Source organism: Elgaria multicarinata, chromosome 2 (assembly GCF_023053635.1).
Source record: "Elgaria multicarinata webbii isolate HBS135686 ecotype San Diego chromosome 2, rElgMul1.1.pri, whole genome shotgun sequence".
Taxonomy (NCBI): Eukaryota; Metazoa; Chordata; class Lepidosauria; order Squamata; family Anguidae; genus Elgaria; species Elgaria multicarinata.
The window spans coordinates 147,455,021-147,476,921 of record NC_086172.1 but is presented as its reverse complement, the minus strand read 5'-3'; the positions used below and the strand labels follow the sequence as shown (position 1 = coordinate 147,476,921).

Here is a 21,901-nt window from a genome sequence, read left to right as displayed (position 1 = left end):
AAGAAATGGCTGAGACGCATAGTTGGTCATATAACCTATGGAATTTGCGGTACATAATTAAACTATGGAATTCATTTCCACAAAATGTAGTGATGGCTGCCAAGCTGGATGGCTTTAATGGGGGATTGGGCAAATTCATTGAGAAGAAGGTGGGCTTCCTCTAAACATCTGGTTAGCCACTGTAGGAACAGAATGCTGGACTAGATAAGCTTTTGGTCTGACCCAGCAGGACTCTTCTTATGACCATATCTCTAACATCAAATTTTGCTCAGTATTACTCTATTTTAGTATAATTCAGACTCTATAAAAGTTTCCCAAAATATAAACACAGAAACAGCGTAATCTCTTTGTTAAGAACACTGGTATTAGCATTTTCACAAGAATAAGTGATTGGTCTTAGGTCACAAGAGAGAATCAAGACAAAAACTAGAAAAGAAAAGAACCCAGAAGAGCTATAACTGCAAGAACACCGGTCTAACTTCTGTAGTGTAGCACACTACATGTCTTTCAAAACAAGGACAAGTATTATTTAATGTGATGTTAAGAAATGGTGATTACAGGAAGCCATATCATGGATAAGACTCTGGAAAGGAGAAATTTTGGGTATTTGCTTGAATATTAATTCTGAACAGTGAAAATGTAAGATCTGCCTCTCAAGGGACGCACCTTCACTTGGAACTTCTAAGGCTGGCCTAGATACAAGACTAAAAAATGTGCAACTGGGAACAATCCTCCACTGAATGGGAGATTGAGTGGATGATCTAACAGAACCACAGGAACCAGAGGTAAGAAAAGCCAACAAACCCTTTATATGCGAAAGTCCCCAGCCAATTCTGCATCTCTGTGTAGAAAGTCAAACAATTATGGATTTGTTCTTCCCAGAAAACTGCTGACTCCTTGGAGACCAAATACTATAAGAAATCTTTCTTCCCTTTGTTGGAGTTCATTTTTTATACAACTGCATTGACTGAATTCTCATTATTATTATCATTATTATCATTGTCATGTTGTTGTTGTTGATGATGTCGCTATCACTATTACTAGTAACAGTCTTTATACCAGGTAACAACATTTCACAGCTAAGTGGATACATATGAAGGCTATCATGGGACAGAAGTATATATTATGGTGGTGATGTTTGAGGTAGCTGAGGTTCTCCAATTTCTACCTCAACGTTGGGTTTGCCTTGTTCTCGTCCCTGAATGTGTGTCTCCCCCCTCCCTGAATGTGAAAAATGTGCATTTTTATTGCAAAAAATACACATTTTTAAAGTAGGTACCCAAAAGCGCACTACTCCCCATTGATCAATGCATGAAAATGTATCTTTCTTTTTTAAAAAGTGCATTTTAAAGAATGTGCTTTATTTTTAAAAAGATGCATTTTTGTGAATGCGATTGTAAGCTCAAGTAAGTGTGATCTTTTCCTGTAAAATGCAAGTGTGATCACATTCAGGGTGGTGAATGGGGCATGTTCTGTTGTTTTCCAAGCTCAAACTAAATTGTCGTACCTCCCTACATTACAGCATATTCATACCTGCCACCAAAAGCAGCAGTCATGTGTCTCCTCCTCCCATCTCCTCTTTAAATCTGGTAATACATAACGTATAGCATGATGTCACCAGAGTTTGCTTAAGAACATAAGAAGCGCCGCCATGCTGGATCAGACCAAGGGTCCATCTAGCCCAGCACTCGGTTCACACAGGGACCAACCAGACATCAGCCAGGGATGAACAAACAGGACATGGTGCAACAGCACCCTCCTGCCCATGTTCCCCAGTAACTGGTGCACACATGCTTACTGCCTTGAATACTGGAGATAGCACACAACCATCAGGACTAGTAGCCATTGATAGCCTTCACCTTAGGAATTTATCCAACCCCCTTTTAAAGCCATCCAAATTGGTGGCCATCACTACATCTTGTGATAGTGAGTTCCATAATTTAACTATGCACTGTGTGAAGAAGTACTTCCTTTTATTTGTCCTGGATCTCCCACCAATCAGCTTCATGGGATGTCCCCTGGTTCTAGTATTTTGAGAGAGAGAGAGAAATGTCTCGCTATCCACATTCTCCATACCGTGCATACTTTTGCTTCTATTCATTGACTGTCATGATATGGGGAAGCAGGGAAACTCATAAGGCAATGATGCCACATTACAATTTTTGCATTACTAGATATCCCTGGAAGCATTTTGCCAGAGGAGACAAGCCGTGCATATCTAGATTTGGCCATAGTCTCCCCATTCACTGCGATGCCCATGTTACAGATTTGGAAACAGAGAGAGAATTTTTTGGTACTGACAAAATACAATTCTGTATCTAAACAAACAAACGGCAGCTATCGGAAGTCCTGGCAACAGGCAGATACTGAATCGCTAGACCAGGCAATTACCTTCTGCCACAATTGTTCCACTTACACACAGAATAATATTGCATGTGAAATTACAGCCATCTACATTGGAAGCAGCATAGCTCTACATTTCGATACTAGCAAAATGGCTATAGACCTAAGGGACGAAGAATTGGATTCCAAGTTAATTTTATTAAGACATGCTGGAATAAATGAGGTCTAGTGTTGTATGGAGAAGGAGCAAATGAGAATAAGTAATATGAAAGGATCCAAGGGAACAGGAGAGACATCACCACCATCTCTGCCACTGGTTTCCAGAGAACAACACATCAGTAGGCTCCACGCTCCACCTTCAAAGCAAGTGAATCTCTCTCCCTGAATCCATCACCATCCTAATCTAAAAGCAAGGTCATGGAGGGTCACAGGGCTGACCTCGCCAATGTCAGGAGAGCTGTGGCTGAGCGGGAGAGAGAGATTTAACCTCAGATATGACCTGTCAGTCAAAGGACAAAACAGGATTTAAAATCTACACTACTAAAAGGGCTTTTATCACTCTTGCAACACCTCGGAGGGAAGCGCTTTGAGTTCCAATTCATTTCTGGCGCCCACAGTGGCTGTCTGCCTACTTTAGCTGAAAGGTGCTGGGCTGGATCCCTCCGCAGCTGATCCGCTCTTTCATGGGTTCGGCTGAGGCAGCTGTGCTTTCCCAAGTACATCGATGCAGAGAGTCCCTTCCTGCCCCCTTCCTTCTATTCTGGAGGGGACCTGAAGCAACGAAGCTTGGAGGCCAATCCGTAAGAATGTGTTTAATTGCCATTGAATTCCCAACGGCATATCTTGAACGGATGAGGGAAGGGGGCGGGAGGCAAAGAGCACAGAGAGATGAGCCTACACCGTTCAGACAACACTGAGCAGATCAATAGGCAGAGTGAGATGACAGGTTGTGCATTGCAGGGCAAAGGAGACCATCTGCACTGGGAGAAAGGCCGCTCTCCAACCAGAGACGTTTATCTCTTCTCTCAACAAACAATCAATTATCAAAGTTTCTTTCCACTTGTGCCACGATTCAAGGCTAAACTTCACACTACGTTAAATGAATGGCATACAGTTCATTCTAACTCCTTTTTTACTCTAGGGTAAGTGTGTCGGCCCCCGATCTGAATTGGGACCAAAGCGCATGGTAGTTGTGGAGATCTAAACGTTCCCACCCAGCTGCTTCACCCCACATCTAAATTCCACATAGACACACAAGCAGGGGCTAAAGAAAGAAAGAAAAACTCAACTGATGCCAATGGAGGGTTTCTTTCTTTCTGTGCAAATTTAGAGAGGGGGGAACACTGGGAAGAAAGGCTTGCTCCAGATGTTTTGGACCAACTCCCAGAAGCCCCTGCCAGTGTGGCAAATGGTCAGGAATGCTGTGAGTTGAAGTCTAAAACATCTGGAGACCTCATTTTTGTCCACCCCTGGTTTAACCCTCCTACCTACACACAGTGGCCCAAATCTAAACCAGGACCCCACATGCTTACACTAAAGTTTAAAAAGTCAGGATCAGCTACAGGCTACACGTTTAACATAGCATGCCATGAAGTTTAGCTCTCAGACAATCCCACATTCTTCTGTAAGCTGTTCTGTTAGCATATAGACAGGAACATAAAACCTGTAGCATGCCCTTTCTGTGTTTATAAAATATATGTGACAAAATACCTCGGAAGGGGATGATGAGATTCAACTATTTTTTTTTAAAAAAACTAGCAGTTTCTATAAAGAACAGAAAAAGAAAGGTAGCCTACTGCCCCATAAGAAAATAACTCTAACCCCAACCCCATAATAGAATTTCCAAAATCCATATTAGGGCAATACCTTTATTAGGCCAACCAAGGCCTCATCTACACCAAGCAGGATATTGCACTGTGAAAGCAGTATATAAAAGGCAGGAGCCACACTACTGAAGTGCAATGACAACTGTTGGGGTCCATTGAGACACATTCCATATACCGCTTTCATAGTGCAATATCCTGTTTGGTGTAGATTAGGCCCAAAATGTCACAAAATTGTATGCAAACTTTCAAGTTCTCCAGAACTCTTCATCAGGCAAGAACTTAAACAGTTTAGGATTCATACCACCTGAAGATGGACCTTTATTTTCTTTCTGGTAGGATCTGGGCGAAGGCAAATTCGGGCCGACTTGGAAGCTCCAAATTGGCCTCCAGTGTGAGTAGGGAGAGTCTGTGCACAGCCCTACTTAAAAGGCAACAATTTCTGATGTTTAGAAGCCACTGCATGATCTATATCAATCTACTTATACTGGATCATTTACTCCCAAATTGTCATGATTCCAAATCCTCCCGCTGAGATGTGAGACAGTAAAGAGGTCTGCCACGTAATCCACAAAGCTTTATTCAGCAAAAAAAAAAAAAAAAAAAAATCTCTTCACACCTGAAGGAAGTGAGAATGCTAGGTATTTTGCTCTAAGCTTAATTATACAAACTAAGCTAGGCAGTTGCCCTTTCAACTAAAAGGGGGGATTTCTCATGCAGTCCAAGAGCCACTTTAGCTCAGGGAGGGTCTTTCTGGAGAAGTCTTTGGCATGTGGCTAGCCTGGTAGACTGCCTCTCACCTGCTCTCAACTCTGCCCACTCTGCGACAGACTCTGAGATCTGCCAATTCCAAAGCCCCCCCCCCCCTTTCCAACAGAAGCTGAGTTCCCAGGGACTGGGGGAGAATGGGCTCTGAGTTGGAAGACCTAATGACAGTAGTGCACATGCTGGTAACTTCGAGGCTTGATTTCTGCAAAGCATTCTACATAGGGCTAACTTTGTGCCTAGTCCGAAAACTTCAATTAGTTCAAAATAAGGCAGCCAGGTTGGTCACCGGTACACCTAGGGGGACCTCATTACACCAGTTTTAAAATCCCTTCACTGGCTGCCAATTAGTTTCCGGGCGAAGTATAAAGTGTTGGAAGCCTTTTTGGCTGAAATAAATAAATAAATCCCTTTGTAGAGAAACGTATAAATATATGCTGATATGCACAGCCTTTTGGAATTTCCCAAAGAACTGGTTTTTCCTGCTTAGCAAAAAACACAACGCTGCCTTGGTTGCAGTTTGCAAATGTGTCCTCTAGAAAACTCAGTGGTGGCCATGTTGCTTCACTCCAGGTTACAGAAAGAGACAGATTAATGCAGGAGGGTTTGGCAAATGGCTCCTGGGCAGCATATTTTAGGAACATGGCCAGCCCTCGCTGGAGGCAGTGTGAATCCCATACCTCAGGTGGCAGATTGGGAAGGGCAGCAGATCATGTAAACCACTTCCACCCCACCTCCACTCAAAGACCTCCCTGCTACCACCTGCTGGTGTCACCCAGGTCAATGGCATCAGGAGAGGTGGGCACTCCAGAGAACACCCCTTACCACTCTCTGGAGCAGCCACCCACCTGATGGTTTGTTCTGAGGAACACCACCCCCAGAGTGGGACACAGGTAGGTGGGTTCTCTGGAGAGCCCTAGTGACTGCTTTTCTATTGTGGCAGGGGACAGCAGCAGAGTCAATGGGGAATAGCAAGAGCAAATTCCTCCCACCTCAGATGGCCATACATCTTGTAACAGCTCTGTTTAGGAGACTCTTTCCCCACCACTAAAACCAGAAAACTTGCCCACGACTAGAAAATAAACTGGCTGCTGTCATGCCTGCCCAGAGAATGCCAAGGGTCAATCTTCCCTTGCCTATTCATGGCAATAGAGCTCTATTCTAAAGGAAAGCATGGTTGATCAGGCTTACTTTTGCCTGCTTTCACATTTATTTGTCAAACATAACCGGTTTCTAACATGTTAGAAACAGAATTTCACTTTACCATAATTGGTATGTCACTTCGCCTCCCCTCCAGGTCACCCAAAATTCTAACCACTCTGTGCCACTTGCTCCCCAACACCAAAGCATAACTGGGTCCTGGTCAGAGCGCACTTTTCCTCAGGTGCTGGCAAGTAGACAGGAGGCCCATACCTGTCTCTCTCCTTACCTTCTTTCAGCATCCCCACTTTGAGGCATTTCATAAAGCGACACGCCTGACAGGACTTGCGCCTCCGTTTTGTGATTTCACACTCATTGGTGGCTGGACAGCTGTATTCAATGTTCCCTGCAAATACAAAGAAAGGCATTCACTAAGGCTGTGCCATGGAATGGAAGCGAAGGCAACTTTAAGAGGCTTTGTTCTGCAAACAAAAAGGAATCACTACTTTATAACCAGAGTACAATCTTTATGCTGAATCATCCAATGCCAGTGGAACAGAAGCACCACCTACACATAGGCTGTGGTTCACCTCTTTGGCACGGGAACAGGTTAATGAAGAGATTGTCTGGAGAACCCCATGAACCGGGATCAATATGTTGACACATGGCGGTGTAAATAAGGGATGGGGAATGTGTGGCTCTCCAGATGTTGTTGGACTACAACTTCCATGATCTACTGGCCATGTTGGCTAGGGCTGATAAGATCTATAGTCCAACAATATCTGGAGGGCACCCAATCTCCCCCTGGTGTAAATGAGTGTCTTTGCGTGTGTATCCCACCGATCCTCCATGAAGCCCCCATTTTGTCCATGACACTATTGTGAGGTAAATTGGGGCAAGAGATGGTGACTGACTGGCCCAAGGTGACCAAGGCTGAACTGGGTTTTATATTTGAGTCTCTTCACTCTTCACTCAGAAGCTTTACCATACTGAGAGTTCCACAACTGTGGGGCAGTCAGCAACTAATCCCTGTTGCTTTATTATTGAAATATAATTTCAGTTTTATGAGATAAAATTCAGCATAAAGGAAGAGCCCATGTCAGAACAAACAGTGGCTGGGGAGATTGAAAGGTGCATTCGTTTTGCTCACTGAAATGGCTTCTTCCTGGGTTTTGTGGGTCTAACTTCCATCTGAGCTTCATCTGAGCCTCAGCTGCTAAAAAATCATTCCAAGTGGGTCATCAAACAACAGGCCAGTTTGAGTCAATAACTCTGAAGAACTCAAACGCGTTTCTAGTGGACTGGCCTGAAAATATGTTGGTGTAGTTCTAAAACCCTGCCAGGAGATTTTCCTGGAGTTATGAGTGCCATTCGATAAGATGGGCCTAACCACTACTTAATCAGCGGATCCAAAGAGTAAGGTCTGGGGTAGTAAATGAAGTTGTCTTGACAGTTATGACTCCTGGGTTCAACCATCAGAGCCAGTCCTAGCCCATCTTGTGCCTTTTGATAGGTCCTTTAGCTCCATGGAGAGCTCCTTTAGTGTTCTGACTGAAAACCAGAGCAGATTCACCGCCCCACTGGCATCAGAGCCACCAGCCTCCACTGCCTTTTGCCTTCAGAGCTTCTCAGCACCAGAATGTGGCACCCAAGCGCTTCTCTGAAATGGCATTCAGCCCTCAGGCACCTTTGCCATAAAGACTGCCCTTGAGCTTCTTGCTCACCAGGGACGGGGAAAGAGCAGGATCCTGGCTCTTTGCCACATTACCATCCACTACACATTCACGGAAACAGCTCGAGAGGCTCAAAGGCAACCAATGTGCATAAAAAATGCCCTGAGACAGTTTAACATTTCCTTCTTGTGACACGAACATAGAAGTGACACGGACCCTGCCCCGAGGGGTTGCAATCACCATCAGTCAGACATAGGGGAGAGGGGAGGGGGCAGAGATTTATGAGTAGTGAGGCTGAGTTGGAGGGCTGAGGTGGTACAGGAAGAGCAGGGAAGGCTCCAGAAAACCTTTGTTACAGACACGGTTCTGACATTATGCTCTCTCTCACCCGCACAGACCACTGTGGCTCCTGAGGGGGCAGCTATGTTTTTTCCAAGTACATGAGGAGAGGAACCTAATCACTGTGATTCAAGCGGCATGGGCGTGTGCCAGAGTTTATTCATGCAAGCCCAAAAGCATACTAGAAGGCCTTGCACAGGCTCCTTGCTACACTATCTAGGCTACTTACTACACTATCTACACCGCTTACTACACTATTTCTGAAATTGCTAGCAGTCTCTACCTTATAGGGGTGAATGAGTCTGAACTGAGATGAGACTCCATTTACAGAGATGCCTTCCAAAGCATCCATAAATTAATCTATTACAGGAAAATGCATGATGGGCTGTCACTACGTAGTATAATTCCCCACCCCTGCACACATTATGAGCTGAGCTGCCACTGGAGGAGGTGGGGAAACACATGATGATGTAATGCCACACCTAGAGATGTCGTGAGCGTCCAATTGGATCTGCGAGGGCTGCGGACCCCCACCCCCATATTCACCCCTCATGGACCTAACTGCACTCACCCAGTGTGATGGAGGACCTGCGCACGACCACTCGCAAGCCCCCACAAGCACTCGGGCACGGGTCCACCCTGGGTTCTGGGATCACACCCTTTGCCCCTGCCAAGCTAATGGCAGCTGCCATTAATGTGGAATTAAGAGGCCCTCTTAACGCAAGGGTACCTTAACACAAGGGGGCCTTTAAGGCCCCCATTGGAGCAGGGGGTAACAGCGCACTTTCCAGAGGCTCCGGAAAGTGCACAACTCCCCATACCATGCTAATGGTGGCCTCTAGAAAGTGCACTTTGCCCTCCTCTGCTCCAATGGTGGCCTTAAAGACTCCAGTTGGAACAGCATGGGGAACATTCCATGCTTTCCGGAGTCTCCAGAAAGTGCCATGCTAATGGCTCCAATGGAGGCCTCACCCTTGTGTTCAGAAGGGGTTGGCCACCATTAACACAGCAGATCAGTGTGCGCGGGCACCAAAAGCTTGCAAGCCCCGCAAGTGCTCAGCAGGGGCTCGCGAGGCTTGGATCATGGGGGTGGGTGGCTGACAGGGGTGGGGTGAGCGCTCCCCTAGAGCACCCTTAGCCATACCTTCATTGACTCAATGTAAGCAGAGGAAGGAAAACTTGATGCAGGTTGCCATTTTGGGCAGCAGCCCCATCATAGTCATTGCTTCTAGTTGTGGAATGAGATAAGGAGTGTAAATCCCAATGAAATACTTGTTCTTTAAAAGAATAGTAATCATACTGCCAAAGCAACAGAAAGAGCTAATAAAAATGGGGCATATTTAGGAACACTGTAAACCCAAGATGTGCTGACTCTGAGTCTACTTGATGTACGAAATGGCTGAACGTTCAGAGCTTCACCCCCTTTGGAACTGCATCCTGATGGGCATCAGCAATGTGAGACAGTTCCCCTTCTCCTATACCCTTTCGCATGCTCACAGCCCCGCCATCATGTGGTGAGATGCAAGACAAAACTCTGTGCAGAAGCGCAGAGCGCTGTAACCAGCTGCTTCCATCCAGTGTACGCCCTGGCACTGCACAGCACCTGAATTTCAATAGCCAGGGAAGTATCAAATATCTCTAAAAGCTGGAAATTGAAATTTAAGCTTGATCTCTAGTTAATAAATGAACTGCAGTGATGAGGCACGTACATCCAGCCAGCCAGAGACTTAAGAGAACAAGAAAGCCTGCCCTTCCACAGTGTCCCATACGCAAGCAAATAGGAACCCCTTTTTTTGAAAGCTTCGTAGAGTTGCCTTCTTCATATTCCTACCTTTGTATCTTCTCGTTTTCAAATGCAAGGATACAGTTCCTGTAAAGTGTACCTATAGCTGTATCCATTTCAATTAGGAAGGAAACATTTTTAAAAAAAAGATCACTACAAAAGACCAGCCAGCAACATCACTAGGTGTCTTGAACCTCCCGTTATTAAACTTTGCAGTGTCATCTCAAGATCATCACGTATTGATAAAAAAAAAGAAAGAAAGAAAAACACTCTAGGTAGATTCATAATGCTCCTGGTTTAAAAGGAAGGGACTAGAAAAGTATCCTAAAAAAATCCTGAAACCATTGGACTACCCAGTATGGTGCATGGTAATAAGAGCAATAGGCTGCAACAGATGCAGCTGGCCTTTTGTTGCAAGGATCATTTTTTAGGAGATGCACAAATTTGCCTGTTTCCCTTTCTATAAGGCCTTAACTAGACCTAAGGATTATCCCAGGCAAATGGAGGGGTCGTCCCTGCCTGCTCTCGGGATCCCCTGTGTCATTTGGATGCACAGGGATGATCCCGGGATATAGGCCTGGTCTAGCCATGGCCTAAGATTCCCTTTTTCCTCCAAGCTTCATCCCATCCCATTTCTGCAGCAGTTTGCAAATCTGCATGAAAATCCATATGCATTTTCATATGCATAAACATTCACAGGCATTTTGTACACAACTCCCCCTAAAATCTGCATTTATTGCAAGCAAATTTCATGAATATAGGCCTTTTTCAGGCTATTCTCTCTAATGTGTGTATTTCTGTACGCAATTTCCTGTAACTTCCATTTTTTAAAAAAAAATAATTTAAAAATCTGGGAACTGCGTTGGAAAATTTAGAGTAGCATGCAAACCGCAGGACGATTGCATCACATATTTGTTCGGGAACTGTAAATTATGTTTACATTAGGTCAGTGCATATTAAAATGTGGTACAAACAAACTTCTCTGCTATCCCTATTCTCATGGGAACATCGGAAGCTTCCTTATACTGAATCAGACCATTTAGGAGAAAGCGCAGAGAAGAGAATGACATAGTCAGCCACGGTCAAGCCAAACCAGTGCAAGATAAGCTCCTGTCTCCAAAACTTCAGTAAAGTGCTCTGCTGTTGCTGCTGCTGCTGTTGTTGTCATTCCGTTTCTTCCCCCAAGTCTCTCAATTTTGTTTATGGGTCCTGAGGCTGGCTGCCAGCAGAGCACAGCCACTCACACAGCCTGGCAATTTCTGTAAGTGCCCTGTGATAAAGTGATGAGATTAACTCATCGGGATTCCAGCAGCCTTCCACCGGCTGGCAGTCATGCTGCCCCTTCAGTCACTGTGGACAAGGGGCGATCTGGCAGACAGCGGCAGAAAGAGCTCCAGGGTGTCTTCAGCAGCCAGAGAAGGAAACTGCAAGCATGTGAATGAGCAGCAGCAGCGGCAGCAACAGCAAAAAGTGCATGTGTGCGTGCCTCTTCATACACGTGCATGAGAATTCGGGATGTCAGAGAAATACACTTGTGGGGTGGAGTTCAATGAGTTTTCCTAGGCTCCCCCCTCCCCTCTGGAGTTTGTTTCAGTTCCTGCTGCAGTGGCCAACTTGATTGGCAGCGAGTCAGGCAAGTGGGCTGATTTCCCGGGGATTTTGTGGAATGTGGGGGGAGGTTCTGCAATTTGTGCAAATTTGGTTGTAATTTACGCAAATTGGTCAGAAATTTACACAAATCGCAGAACCTTCCCCCCAAAATGCCCCCCCCAAATTCCCAGAGTTCAGGGAACAGCCCTCAATGCGATTCATAGATGCAAAGCGAGTTGTGTACACGCCATGGAACTCTGTTGAGCAAAAGGAGAACTGGACTTCGTTCATAGTGTGGATATGCCTCGAGCATGTGAGTGTTCCTATTTGTCTGTGTGCAAGTGAGCAAAATTTCCCTTTTCAAAGAGGACATTCAGAAGCCTTGAATTAGGAGCCTCGTGCTATGAGGATGAGACCAATGAGAATGGAACCCAGGATTTCACATGCTCAGGCTCTACAGCCCTCTTTGAGCACAGAAGGGGAAAGAGATGTGGGACATCAACCTGCTGAAAGTTGGCAGGCAGTATGATGTGCACGGATTGACCAAGGTAGGTACAAATGCTGAGAGCCTGACCTTCTGGCCTTGCATGACCAACAGAGCTGAACCCCTCCCTCGGTTTTCCCAGGTCTGCTTAAGAGCTGTGAGCCCTGAGGGAAGACAAAAGATTATGTTCATGCCACATCAGTTCTGGAAGAGACCTTCAACCAGTTTGAGAGAATTATATTTTGGTGGGTGGGTGGGGGAGACTTGTTGGGAATGCTTGTTTCAGTATTCAAAGAACTGTGAAATGCCTTGGGTGCCTTGACTGGTAGTACAGAAACAATCAATTGATTAAAAGAAATGTGTTTCCTGCTATACTTCAGCTTTTAGCAGGAACTCTGGTATGGGACAGCAGGGCACTCGGCATCCTCAGGCACCTCCCAGGATCACAGCACCTTGGCAGTGCCCACTGCTGGCAACACCCAGCACCTTAGCAGCACGTAGCACCTTGGCAGGACCCACCCAATGGCAGTCCAGGACTCCCTCCCATGCCAGACAGATAGGTCTGGGAACTACCTGCTAATTTAAGTACCCACAATGCCCCCTGACATTACATTGTTCTGGGGCATTGTATTTGTTAGAAAGATGGGCTATAAATGGTGAAAATCAAATTAAGAGGTCATTCCCCCCCAGCCACCGGGGACTGCCATTTTGATTTTCTACAATTCCCTGGAGTTGTACTCAAAAGAAGGGCACTGAATGCCCATTGCAATGCATTGGTCATATCTAGCTCTGCTCCCTTTAGGTTGGGGGAAGGAGTTTCAGGTGATAATCAGAATCAGAATCAGATTCTGAAGCAGAAGAGACGGCTCCAGAGACATACCCGCCTATACCAGTGCGGGAGGCAGCTCCCACGGGCTCTTCACCAGCTGGGAATGAACCTCCTCCTGAGCTTATCTCCTCAAGTGCAAACAACACACAATCAGTGGGAAATCAGTATTCTTCTGAGGTGAGGGCACTAAGAAGCTAGCCGATCTTAAGAGTACACCGCAGACTAAAAATGGGCGGAGCTAAAAGAAAGTGAGTGAAAGTCAGCCCAGCTAGCATCTCGTCAGAAGCTGCGTCAGAACAGTCTCCCTGAAGTTAAAGCTCCCCCGACCCTGCATGGGCACAAGGCCTCCCTGTACAGCTCTGTGGCCCATTTTCAGAGCCCTGCTACTCACGGGGAGAAACGGCAGCCACACCGCCCGCAGTCTGCAGGATACTCCCGGGACCGCGGGAAACATTGGGTTTTCCATGGTTCCCGATATCCAGTTGCAAGCCACACGAGTCCAGACCGGATTTAATAGCTGGTGTAGATATCCCATAGGAGTACTATCTTATGCATTTTTATGCATGCTGGATGAGGAATGCTGGGAGTTGTAGGACTTTTTTTCTTTCTAAACATGCATAAGATTGTGCCTGAAGATGGTTTTGTACAAATATATCCATTCATTATAGATACCAGAATAACTTTTCCTGCTAACTTATCCTTTGGAGGATATAACTTCTGTGCTTGTACAGCTCCAATGTCCTCATGACCCTATCTCAATTTCCTACATACACACATTTAAATAATAATAATAATAATAATAATAATAATAATAATAATAATAATGGCACAACCATGTTATTCGTTGGCTCATGGCACTAATTTTTACCAATGGAGAAATGTACCAATGTGTCTGAGTTCACAAGTATATGGATGCAATCAAGCAAATTCCTCAGTATTTTTTAAAAGATGTGTCTTCAGTAATAAAGGAGAAAGAGGACAATGCCCAGGAAGAGGTATAACATTGCAGAAATTGCAGGAAATACTTCTGTCTCTTTGATAAGCTGCATGATTTCACATGAGAAAAACCAAGAAGGTCGGTTCAGCAAAGTGATGTGGACTGTGCCCCTCCTTCTGCAAATCCGGCAGCAGCATATTGCATGGAAAACTGCTGGCATTGTCATAGCTTGAGAACATCTCTGAGTCTCCAAGGCAGGCTTTTTGAGCTTGTAAATATAGTTAATGCACCATGTAATGTGGGTAACAGCTGTTTTAAGTTGAATGATAGTCCCTACAAATGTGGCCATTTAATTCAAATGATATGGTGGTTGCACATTTTCTTGTTCCTGCGAACAGGTGTGGTGTTTAAGATGTCCATCAATCTGTTGCAATCACAGTTGCTGCTGGAGAGAAGTCACAGCATCCGAGCTCTCTCCTTGGGTGTGGCCCCCCCAAACTGAACGACAGAATATCCGTAGGAATGCAAAGAACGTTAACGTCTGAACCTGCCTAAAGCAGAGCAGAGTGACCTCATTGCACAGAAACAGGAAGTAGGAAAAGTCAAGCTGATGGAAATGGCAAGAACCTGAGAAGTGGTATTGCTTATTTTTCTGGCTCAGCAAGTTAAGTTTATAGGATCAGCCAGCAGGGCTTTAGCAGGGTTCAAGAAGCACATGTGGCAAAAGCAGTTTTGGAGGCCAACCCAGCAAGGGCTCTCCAATTATGTATGGAGCAAGGCAGCTACACTTTTCACTGTTGTCGAAGGAAGAAATTTGGCAAATATAACTTCTCCCACAACTACAGAACTACCATGGAACAAGCTGCTGCTGCTGCTACCACAAATAGATTTATTGTGAAAATGACATATCCCCAAGCATGTCAAGCTTACATCTTCATCAGGGGAAAATTGGCTTCAAAGAACGAATACCGTACTCAGAAATGTAAATACATGTCACTTGCACGAGGATATATACGAGTTTTCTCTTTCTGCTTCTCTAGTGATTTATCTGTTTCTTCTCCACTAATTGGATGCCTCTCCCTCCTTGTGTCTCTATAACATCTGCTAAAATTAGTGGATAAAGAAAAAAAAACCAAGCTCTAGGTCTCTAGCTCCATGTTTAACAAAGCCATGAAGGTTAAATCCAACACTGCAGTAGCGGAAGGTTTTCTACCACCCAGAGCAGATTTTGAAGGTGTGCAGGGAGCTGTGGAGAGGGTATCACCATCTGCCAGTTCTGTTAATGGAACTAATTTTGGATACAACCCTAAACTAGTACCTCTCATCTCTTCAGGAGAAAAGCAGTTCTGGGGAGTTGGGTTTATGTGGACAAATGGCCAGTGGAGGCTGGTGAATCCAATTTCGGCAGAGCTGTGAATCCATTTTGATTTTCAGTCAGAACCAACCAGAACGCTAAAGAAACTGAACTAAAGGAGCTATCCAAAGTGGTTGAGCACTTTGGAGAGCTCCTTTAGAGCTCTGGCTGGTTCTGACTGAAACCCAGAATGGATTTACAGCCCCACCAAAATTGGAGCCACCAGCCTCCACTGCAAATGGCTTGCAAGAAACAGGTCGAATAGCTCCTGTCTTCTTGCTCTCTCTCTGATCTTCCACTCAACCTGTGAGCCAGAGAACTCCAGCTATTGGGTAGTACAGGAAAGTAATAAGTAAACAAATTCAATAAACAAAAAACCTACGGTTTACAAAACAACGTTAAGGATGTACACTTTTCAACCAAGCACCAAAAAGCGGGGAAATTGGGAGTTAAGGCTCACCAGCCTTAACGCCACATCCTCCCTAAGGAGGCAGAAAGTACCAGTGAAATTCTCATTCTCCCAAAGCAGATAAACCATGAGGACAGGATGGAGAATAGGATATGCAGAGGTGACTGTGGGGTTGTGGAAAACTGATGACGAACAACTTAGAGCCACCTACTTCTTTTTTTGTTTAGAGCAGCCCTTCCCCAACCTGGTGCCCTCCAAAGGTGTTGGACTGCGACGATGGAGCAGGTAAGAACCCCCCCTCCTGCCTGGCCCCACTGCCAGGTAAGCCCCACCCCACTTACCTGCTCCATCGTCGCTGGGCCCAGGTTGGGGAAGGGCTGCTCTAAACAAAAAAAGAAGTAGGTGGCTCTAAGTTGTTCGTCATCAGTTTTCCACAACCCCACAGTCACCTCTGCATATCCTATTCTCCATCCTGTCCTCATGGTTTATCTGCTTTCGGAGAATGAGAGAAGCTTGCCACCGCCACCGCACAAACTGCAGCAGCGACGGCGGGTCCAGGCAACCCCCCACCCCCCTTCACTTACCTTCTCTGGCAGTAGCAGACCCGGGTTACCGGGCCCGCCGCTGCCAGAGAAGGTAGCCCCCCCCGTCCTGCCTGGGCCCGCCACCGCCGCTGCACAAACTGCAGCGGCGACGGCGGGCCCAGGCAACCCCCCACCCCACTTCACTTACCTTCTCCGGCGGTAGCAGGCCCGGGTTTAAATTAAGTCCCTGGCTCCACCCAGAAGCAAGGGCCCAATTTTTGGCATTGCTTCCAGGTGAAGCCGGGGGCTCCATTTTAACCCGGGCCTGCTACCGCCAGAGCAGGTAAGTGCCCCCCCCATCCTCCCTGGGCTCACCACCGCACAAATTGCGGTGGCGGGCCCAGGCAACCCCCCCCTTCACTTACCTTCTGCGGCAGCGGCGGGCCGGAGCTACCAGGCCCGCCGCTGCCAGAGAAGGTAGCCCCCCCCATCCCGCCTGGGCCCGCCACCGCCGCTGCACAAACTGCAGCGGCGACGGTGGGCGCAGGCACCCCCCACCACTTACCTGATCTCTTGGGGATGAGCGCAGGCTGCGCTCTCCCTTCTTCTCCCCCCTTCCCTCTGGGGAATCTGAGGTGCATGCATTAGCTTATCAGATTCCTCATAGGGAAACATAGGAATTTTTTAAAAAATAAAATAAAATTGATGGAATGGTCTTTTGAAAAAAGAAAGGCCATTCCATCAATGGGGAGGATAGGGCAATGCAATCCTACAACTGAATTGCATGGGGAGGCTCCCAATTTGCAGCTATTAGTGCGCAAAAAAATGGTTGCCAACCAGGAAGCATTTCTGTGCCAGTTTGGAACAGAGATGCTTCCCCCCTTTTGTCATTTAAAGTGACATCCTGCCCTCAATATTTCATCAATCTTCTTGAAATGCTGGTATGTAAAACCAGCATTTCTTTCTGGCAGTACTCCGTTTCAGAAAGATTGATGAAATATTTTTCATTTTAGGATGCTAGGTTGACCCACCCCCCAATAACTCCTTTTAACATGGTGGAATGCTCTTTTTACTGAGCATCCGTAACACAGGGAACACTGCCGTGTTCCCTGTAATAAATAAACCTGAAGCCACCTGCACTCTTAGCCTGATAAAAGAAAATCCTCACAGAAAACAATGGCAGACCTATATGTAATATGTAGCTCAGATGGCTCATAAGCTGCAAAAAAGCTCATATGCATGTCTATGGACTAATCTATACCAAGCAGGATATTAATTTATTTATTTACTGCATTTTTATACTACCCAATAGCTGAAGCTTTCTGGGTGGTTTACAAAAATTACAGTATGAAAACGGTATGAAAGCAGTATATAAAAGGCAGGAGCCACACTACTGCTTTATAGCAGTTTTGAAGTGCACTGACAACTGTTGGGGCCCATTGACACATACCATAAACCACTTTCATACCGCTTTCATAGTGCTATATCTTGCTAGGAGTGGCTCCAGCCTCTTATATACCGCTTTCATAGTGCAATATCCTGCTTGGTGTAGATTAGGCCTATGTTTTCTACCAAATATGTACATTGATGGTGCTATATAAATAAATAAATAATAATAATAAATATAGCAAAGGGAGAAAGATCCAAGTAAAGGAATCCTCAGTACCCAGTTTCTTCTACCTACAATCTGGGGAGTGTGTTCTATGTAATGTAAAGGAAGGTGATTAAAATCAATGGAATAAAAGAATATAACAATCTACTCTTCAGACACTCATGCAGGATTTCTCTCTGAAATGCTTGTTAAGATTTTGACAACCTCAGCAACAAGGAATGATCAGGACTAAGTGAGCTAGCCTTCATGAAAATAAAATGAGTCCCCCTTCCCACATGCCTACTTCATTCACTTCATAGGAGTCAAGGGGGCTTTTGGAATGAATAAAATACACTTGCTCTTTTAGAGTAATATACTTGGTCTTTTCAATTTGCTGAAGTGTGGGCAAAGGAATGCAGTTCACCTTGTATGCCTACATATGTATGGATGTAATGAACATTTAGGCGGACATGTATTTGCACATGTGTGTGCATGTCTTGAAATGTACTGATTGGTAGATTGGCAGAATGGCAGATGGCTGATTTGGTGTTATGAAAAAATCTGCCACATTCTGTGAATGAGTGAATAAATAAATAAATTAAAGGAGTAGATACACAAGTAGCAACTGAAAATGAATGGCCTGGATTCAAGAAATTCATTAACCAAGTTGTGTAAAATTATGGGAAGGAAATAAGAAAGATATAAAGCGAGCAGTGGAGGCTGATGTCTCTGTTGTCATGAGGGCTGTGAATCCTGTCTGGGTTTCAATCAGAACCAATCAGAACTCTAAATGAGCTAAGGTGCTGAACCCATTTTAGGGTTGGGGTTTAGCACTCTGGATAGCTCATTAAGAGTCCTAGCTGGTTCTGTCTGAAATCCAGAGCAAATTCATAGCCTCACTGAAAGCTAGCTAACAGTAATTAAAACACATTTGAATTAGTGAAATGGTAATGATTGCAAAACATTTTCTTGTGTTTTTTGTGTTTTTATTCGGATCCATGCAGTCCAGATTCACCAAGGGTCTCTTACCCCGCTACCTTGAAAATTCAACACACACTTTTCAGCTCCTGGAGGAAACAATGCAATTGCCTCTACCTGCAAACCAAGGAACCCACTTTGTAATGTTGACCACATCACTTGCATCCCCCTTCCCAGGCCCCATACCTTGAATTGTTCGTTTGAAGAAAGCTTTGCATGCTTCGCAGGAAGCCACGCCATAGTGGTATCCGGATGCAATGTCCCCGCACACTAGACACAGCCTCTTGGGAATGGCGTTGAGCATATACTCGCACTTGGTGGGCGAATCTTCCATGATGGCACTGGCACAGTCATCGTATCGCTTGCGGCAAGGCCCACCTCCAATCCCTGCACTGCTGAACATGGGTGGTGAGTCCAGGCCATTGGGGTGGCCACCTATAGTGATGCCATAACCACCACTGGCATCGGACGAACCACTTGGACTGTGGTGGCTAATGGCGTCAATGCCAGAGGATGGGCTGGAGGGCTCAGTTTTGATGAAGGATCCACAACTGGAGGTGAGATGCCGCTCATCTGTGGTCATCCTTCCTAGCAGCCTGTAGGTAGGAAGCACAGAACAGCCATTAGCTGGTTTAAAGAACACACACAGCTGCAATAGGGCCCATTCTGACCTCTGAAATCATATACTGAAAGCTAATTGATTTAATATTTTATTCACTGATGCATACATTGACCTCTAGCCCATATCTCAAATCTAGCCCAGAGAATTTTTGTCTTAAGCCTAAGAATGGGGAAGAAATTAGTTTAGTTTGAATTTTAAAGCGAACCTCCCTATTTTGCACTTCCCAAAGCAATGCGTGAGCCGGAACAGTTATCATTCAGTATTCGCACTTCTAAGAATCTTGCAATGCAGTTCTCCAATCAAAAAATGCATACATTAGGGGGAGGCGCACATAAACATGTGTATATTAGTGAAAACATGCAAAAATTAGTTATATTAGGCAGAATGCCTTTCAAAATAGTTATATTGGGAGAAACGTACACAAAAATGTATATGAATTCCCATGTGGACTTCCCAATTGGACTAGAAAGATACCTTATAAGCCATTGGTCTGACTGTTTACAGCTCTTATTTTCTGAGTATAGTGAGAATTAGAAAAATGATGGGGAAAGACTAAAGCATTTAGAGCTGCTTGATTTAGGGGGGAAAGAAACATTATCAACATTTATAAAATTAAGAACTGTGTAGAGAGAATGGAGGGATATTTTAAACATTTCTTCTAACATTAGAAACAATAAAATTGGTCCACCATATTAAATCGATTGGCAGTAGGTTCAGGACAAACAAAACCCCATGAGGCTGCAAGAGAGGGAGAGAAGGGAAGCAAAGCTATCCCACCAGCTCTGCTAAGAGACCAGGGCCAGATCTACACCAAGCAGGATATAACACTTTGAAAATGGTTTGAAAACTGAATATGGGATGCATCATGGCCCCCATTGTCAATACTGTTATAAGCCATTTTAAAGCAGTAGTGTAGATCCTGCTACAGCGGTCTTCTCCCTCACCGGTCCCACTGCAGTATACATTCCATCAGACTACTTGAACTATTTCCATCCCCGGAAATACAAGAGCGGTAACTTTAAAAACTGAGTTAGTTTGTTTTCCTCCTCCCTCCCCATCCCTATCGCCTTTTTCCTTTTATGTTGTGTCTTTTAGACTGTAAGCCCGAGGGTGGGACTGTCTTGTTGTTGTTGACATTATTATTCTATTATTATTATACACTATATTCTTTCAGACGCCAGGTGAAGACCTTTTTATTCTCTCAGTATTTCAACAATTTATAAATTAACTCTGCTGTTTTAAATTTGTATTTTAAAATTGTATTTCTGCATTGCTGCTGATTTTATCCTGGTTGTGTTTTTATATTGTATTTTATATCATGTTTTTATACTGTTTGTTTTATATTTTGTATGGTTTTTAATTTGTGTGAACCACCCAGAGAGCTTCGGTTATTGGGCGGTATAAAAATGAAATAAATTTATTATTATTATTATTATTATTATTATTATTATTATTATTGATCTGTACGCCACTCTGCAAGACTTTTTGGCTGAAAAACAGGTTAAAATGCTTTAAATGAATTTAAAAAATACTCCTCCACACAATGCATAATTAAAATATGAAAAGTCACTGGCTTAAGTTGCTTCAAAAAGGAATGTGACAAATTTATGGAGGATGGAATTAGCAACCGCTATTACCTTGGTAGCTAAATAAAACTTCCATATTCAGAGGCAGCATTCTTTCAAATAAGAGTTCATAGAATCATAGAATAGTAAAGTTGGAAGGGGTCTATAAGGCCATCTAGTCCAACCCCCTGCTCAGTGCAGGAATTCACCTCAAAGCATACCCGACAGATGGTTGTCCAGCTGCCTCTTGAATGCCTCTAGTGTGGCAGAGCCCACAACCTACCTAAGTAACTGGTTCCATTGTCATACTGCTCTAACAGGAAGTTTTTTCTGGGGAGGATCTACACTGCTGCTTTAAAGCGCTTTAAAGCGCTTTATAACAGTTTTGACAACTGTTGGGGCCCAGGACACACTGCATATACAGGTTTCAAAACGTTTTCAAAGTGCTTTAAAGCGCTTTAAAAGCAATAGTGTAGATCCCTCCCCCCACGATGTCCAGCCGGAATCTGGCTTCCTGTAACTTGAGCCCATTAGTCCGTGTCCCGCACTCCGGGAGTATCGAGAAGAGATCCTGGCCCTCCTCTGTGTGACAACCTTGTAAGTATCTGAAGAGTGCGATCATGTCTCCCCTCAGCCTTCTCTTCTCAAGGCTAAACATGCCCAGTTCTTTCAAGTCTCTCTTCATAGGGCTTTGTTTCCATATCCTTGATCATCCTTGTTGCCCTCCTCTGAACATGCTCCAGCTTATCTGCGTCCTTCTTGAATTATGGAGCCCAGAACTGGACGCAATACTCTAGATGAGGCCTAACCAGGGCCGAATAGAGAGGAACCAGTACCTTGCACGATTTGGAAACTATACTTCTATTAACGCAGCCCAAAATAGTTTTTGCTTTTTTTGCAGCCATATCACACTGTTGGCTCATATTCAGCTTGTGATCTACAACATTCTGGTGACAAACAACAAGCAAGGGCTATTGCATTCAAGACTGGGCTGCAGATGCTAAACTAGACAATTTTGTGCTGTTTTTAACAACACCTGCAACAACAATAACAACAACAACATATTGCTTATTAGCCAGTCAGGCCATGTTCATACAGAAACATAATAAAATACTCCTCTTGCCAGAGGGAATACCAAAATACAAAGTGTTA

At 44.7% G+C, this 21,901-nt stretch overlaps 1 protein-coding gene across 3 annotated transcripts in view; it reads right to left on the bottom strand.

Annotated features, from left to right (window-relative positions):
- The window catches only part of ESRRB (estrogen related receptor beta), a 198,666-nt gene that overhangs the window by 31,816 nt on the left and 144,949 nt on the right, over positions 1-21,901 (bottom strand). For all 3 annotated transcript variants that reach the window (XM_063117910.1, XM_063117909.1, XM_063117908.1), the window contains 2 exons: positions 18,749-19,158; positions 6,361-6,477 (listed from right to left, as the gene is read on the bottom strand). In XM_063117910.1, coding sequence (XP_062973980.1) covers positions 6,361-6,477; positions 18,749-19,145 — 514 coding nt within the window. In that variant the 5' untranslated portion in view covers positions 19,146-19,158. The remainder of the gene's footprint in view (positions 1-6,360; positions 6,478-18,748; positions 19,159-21,901) is intronic.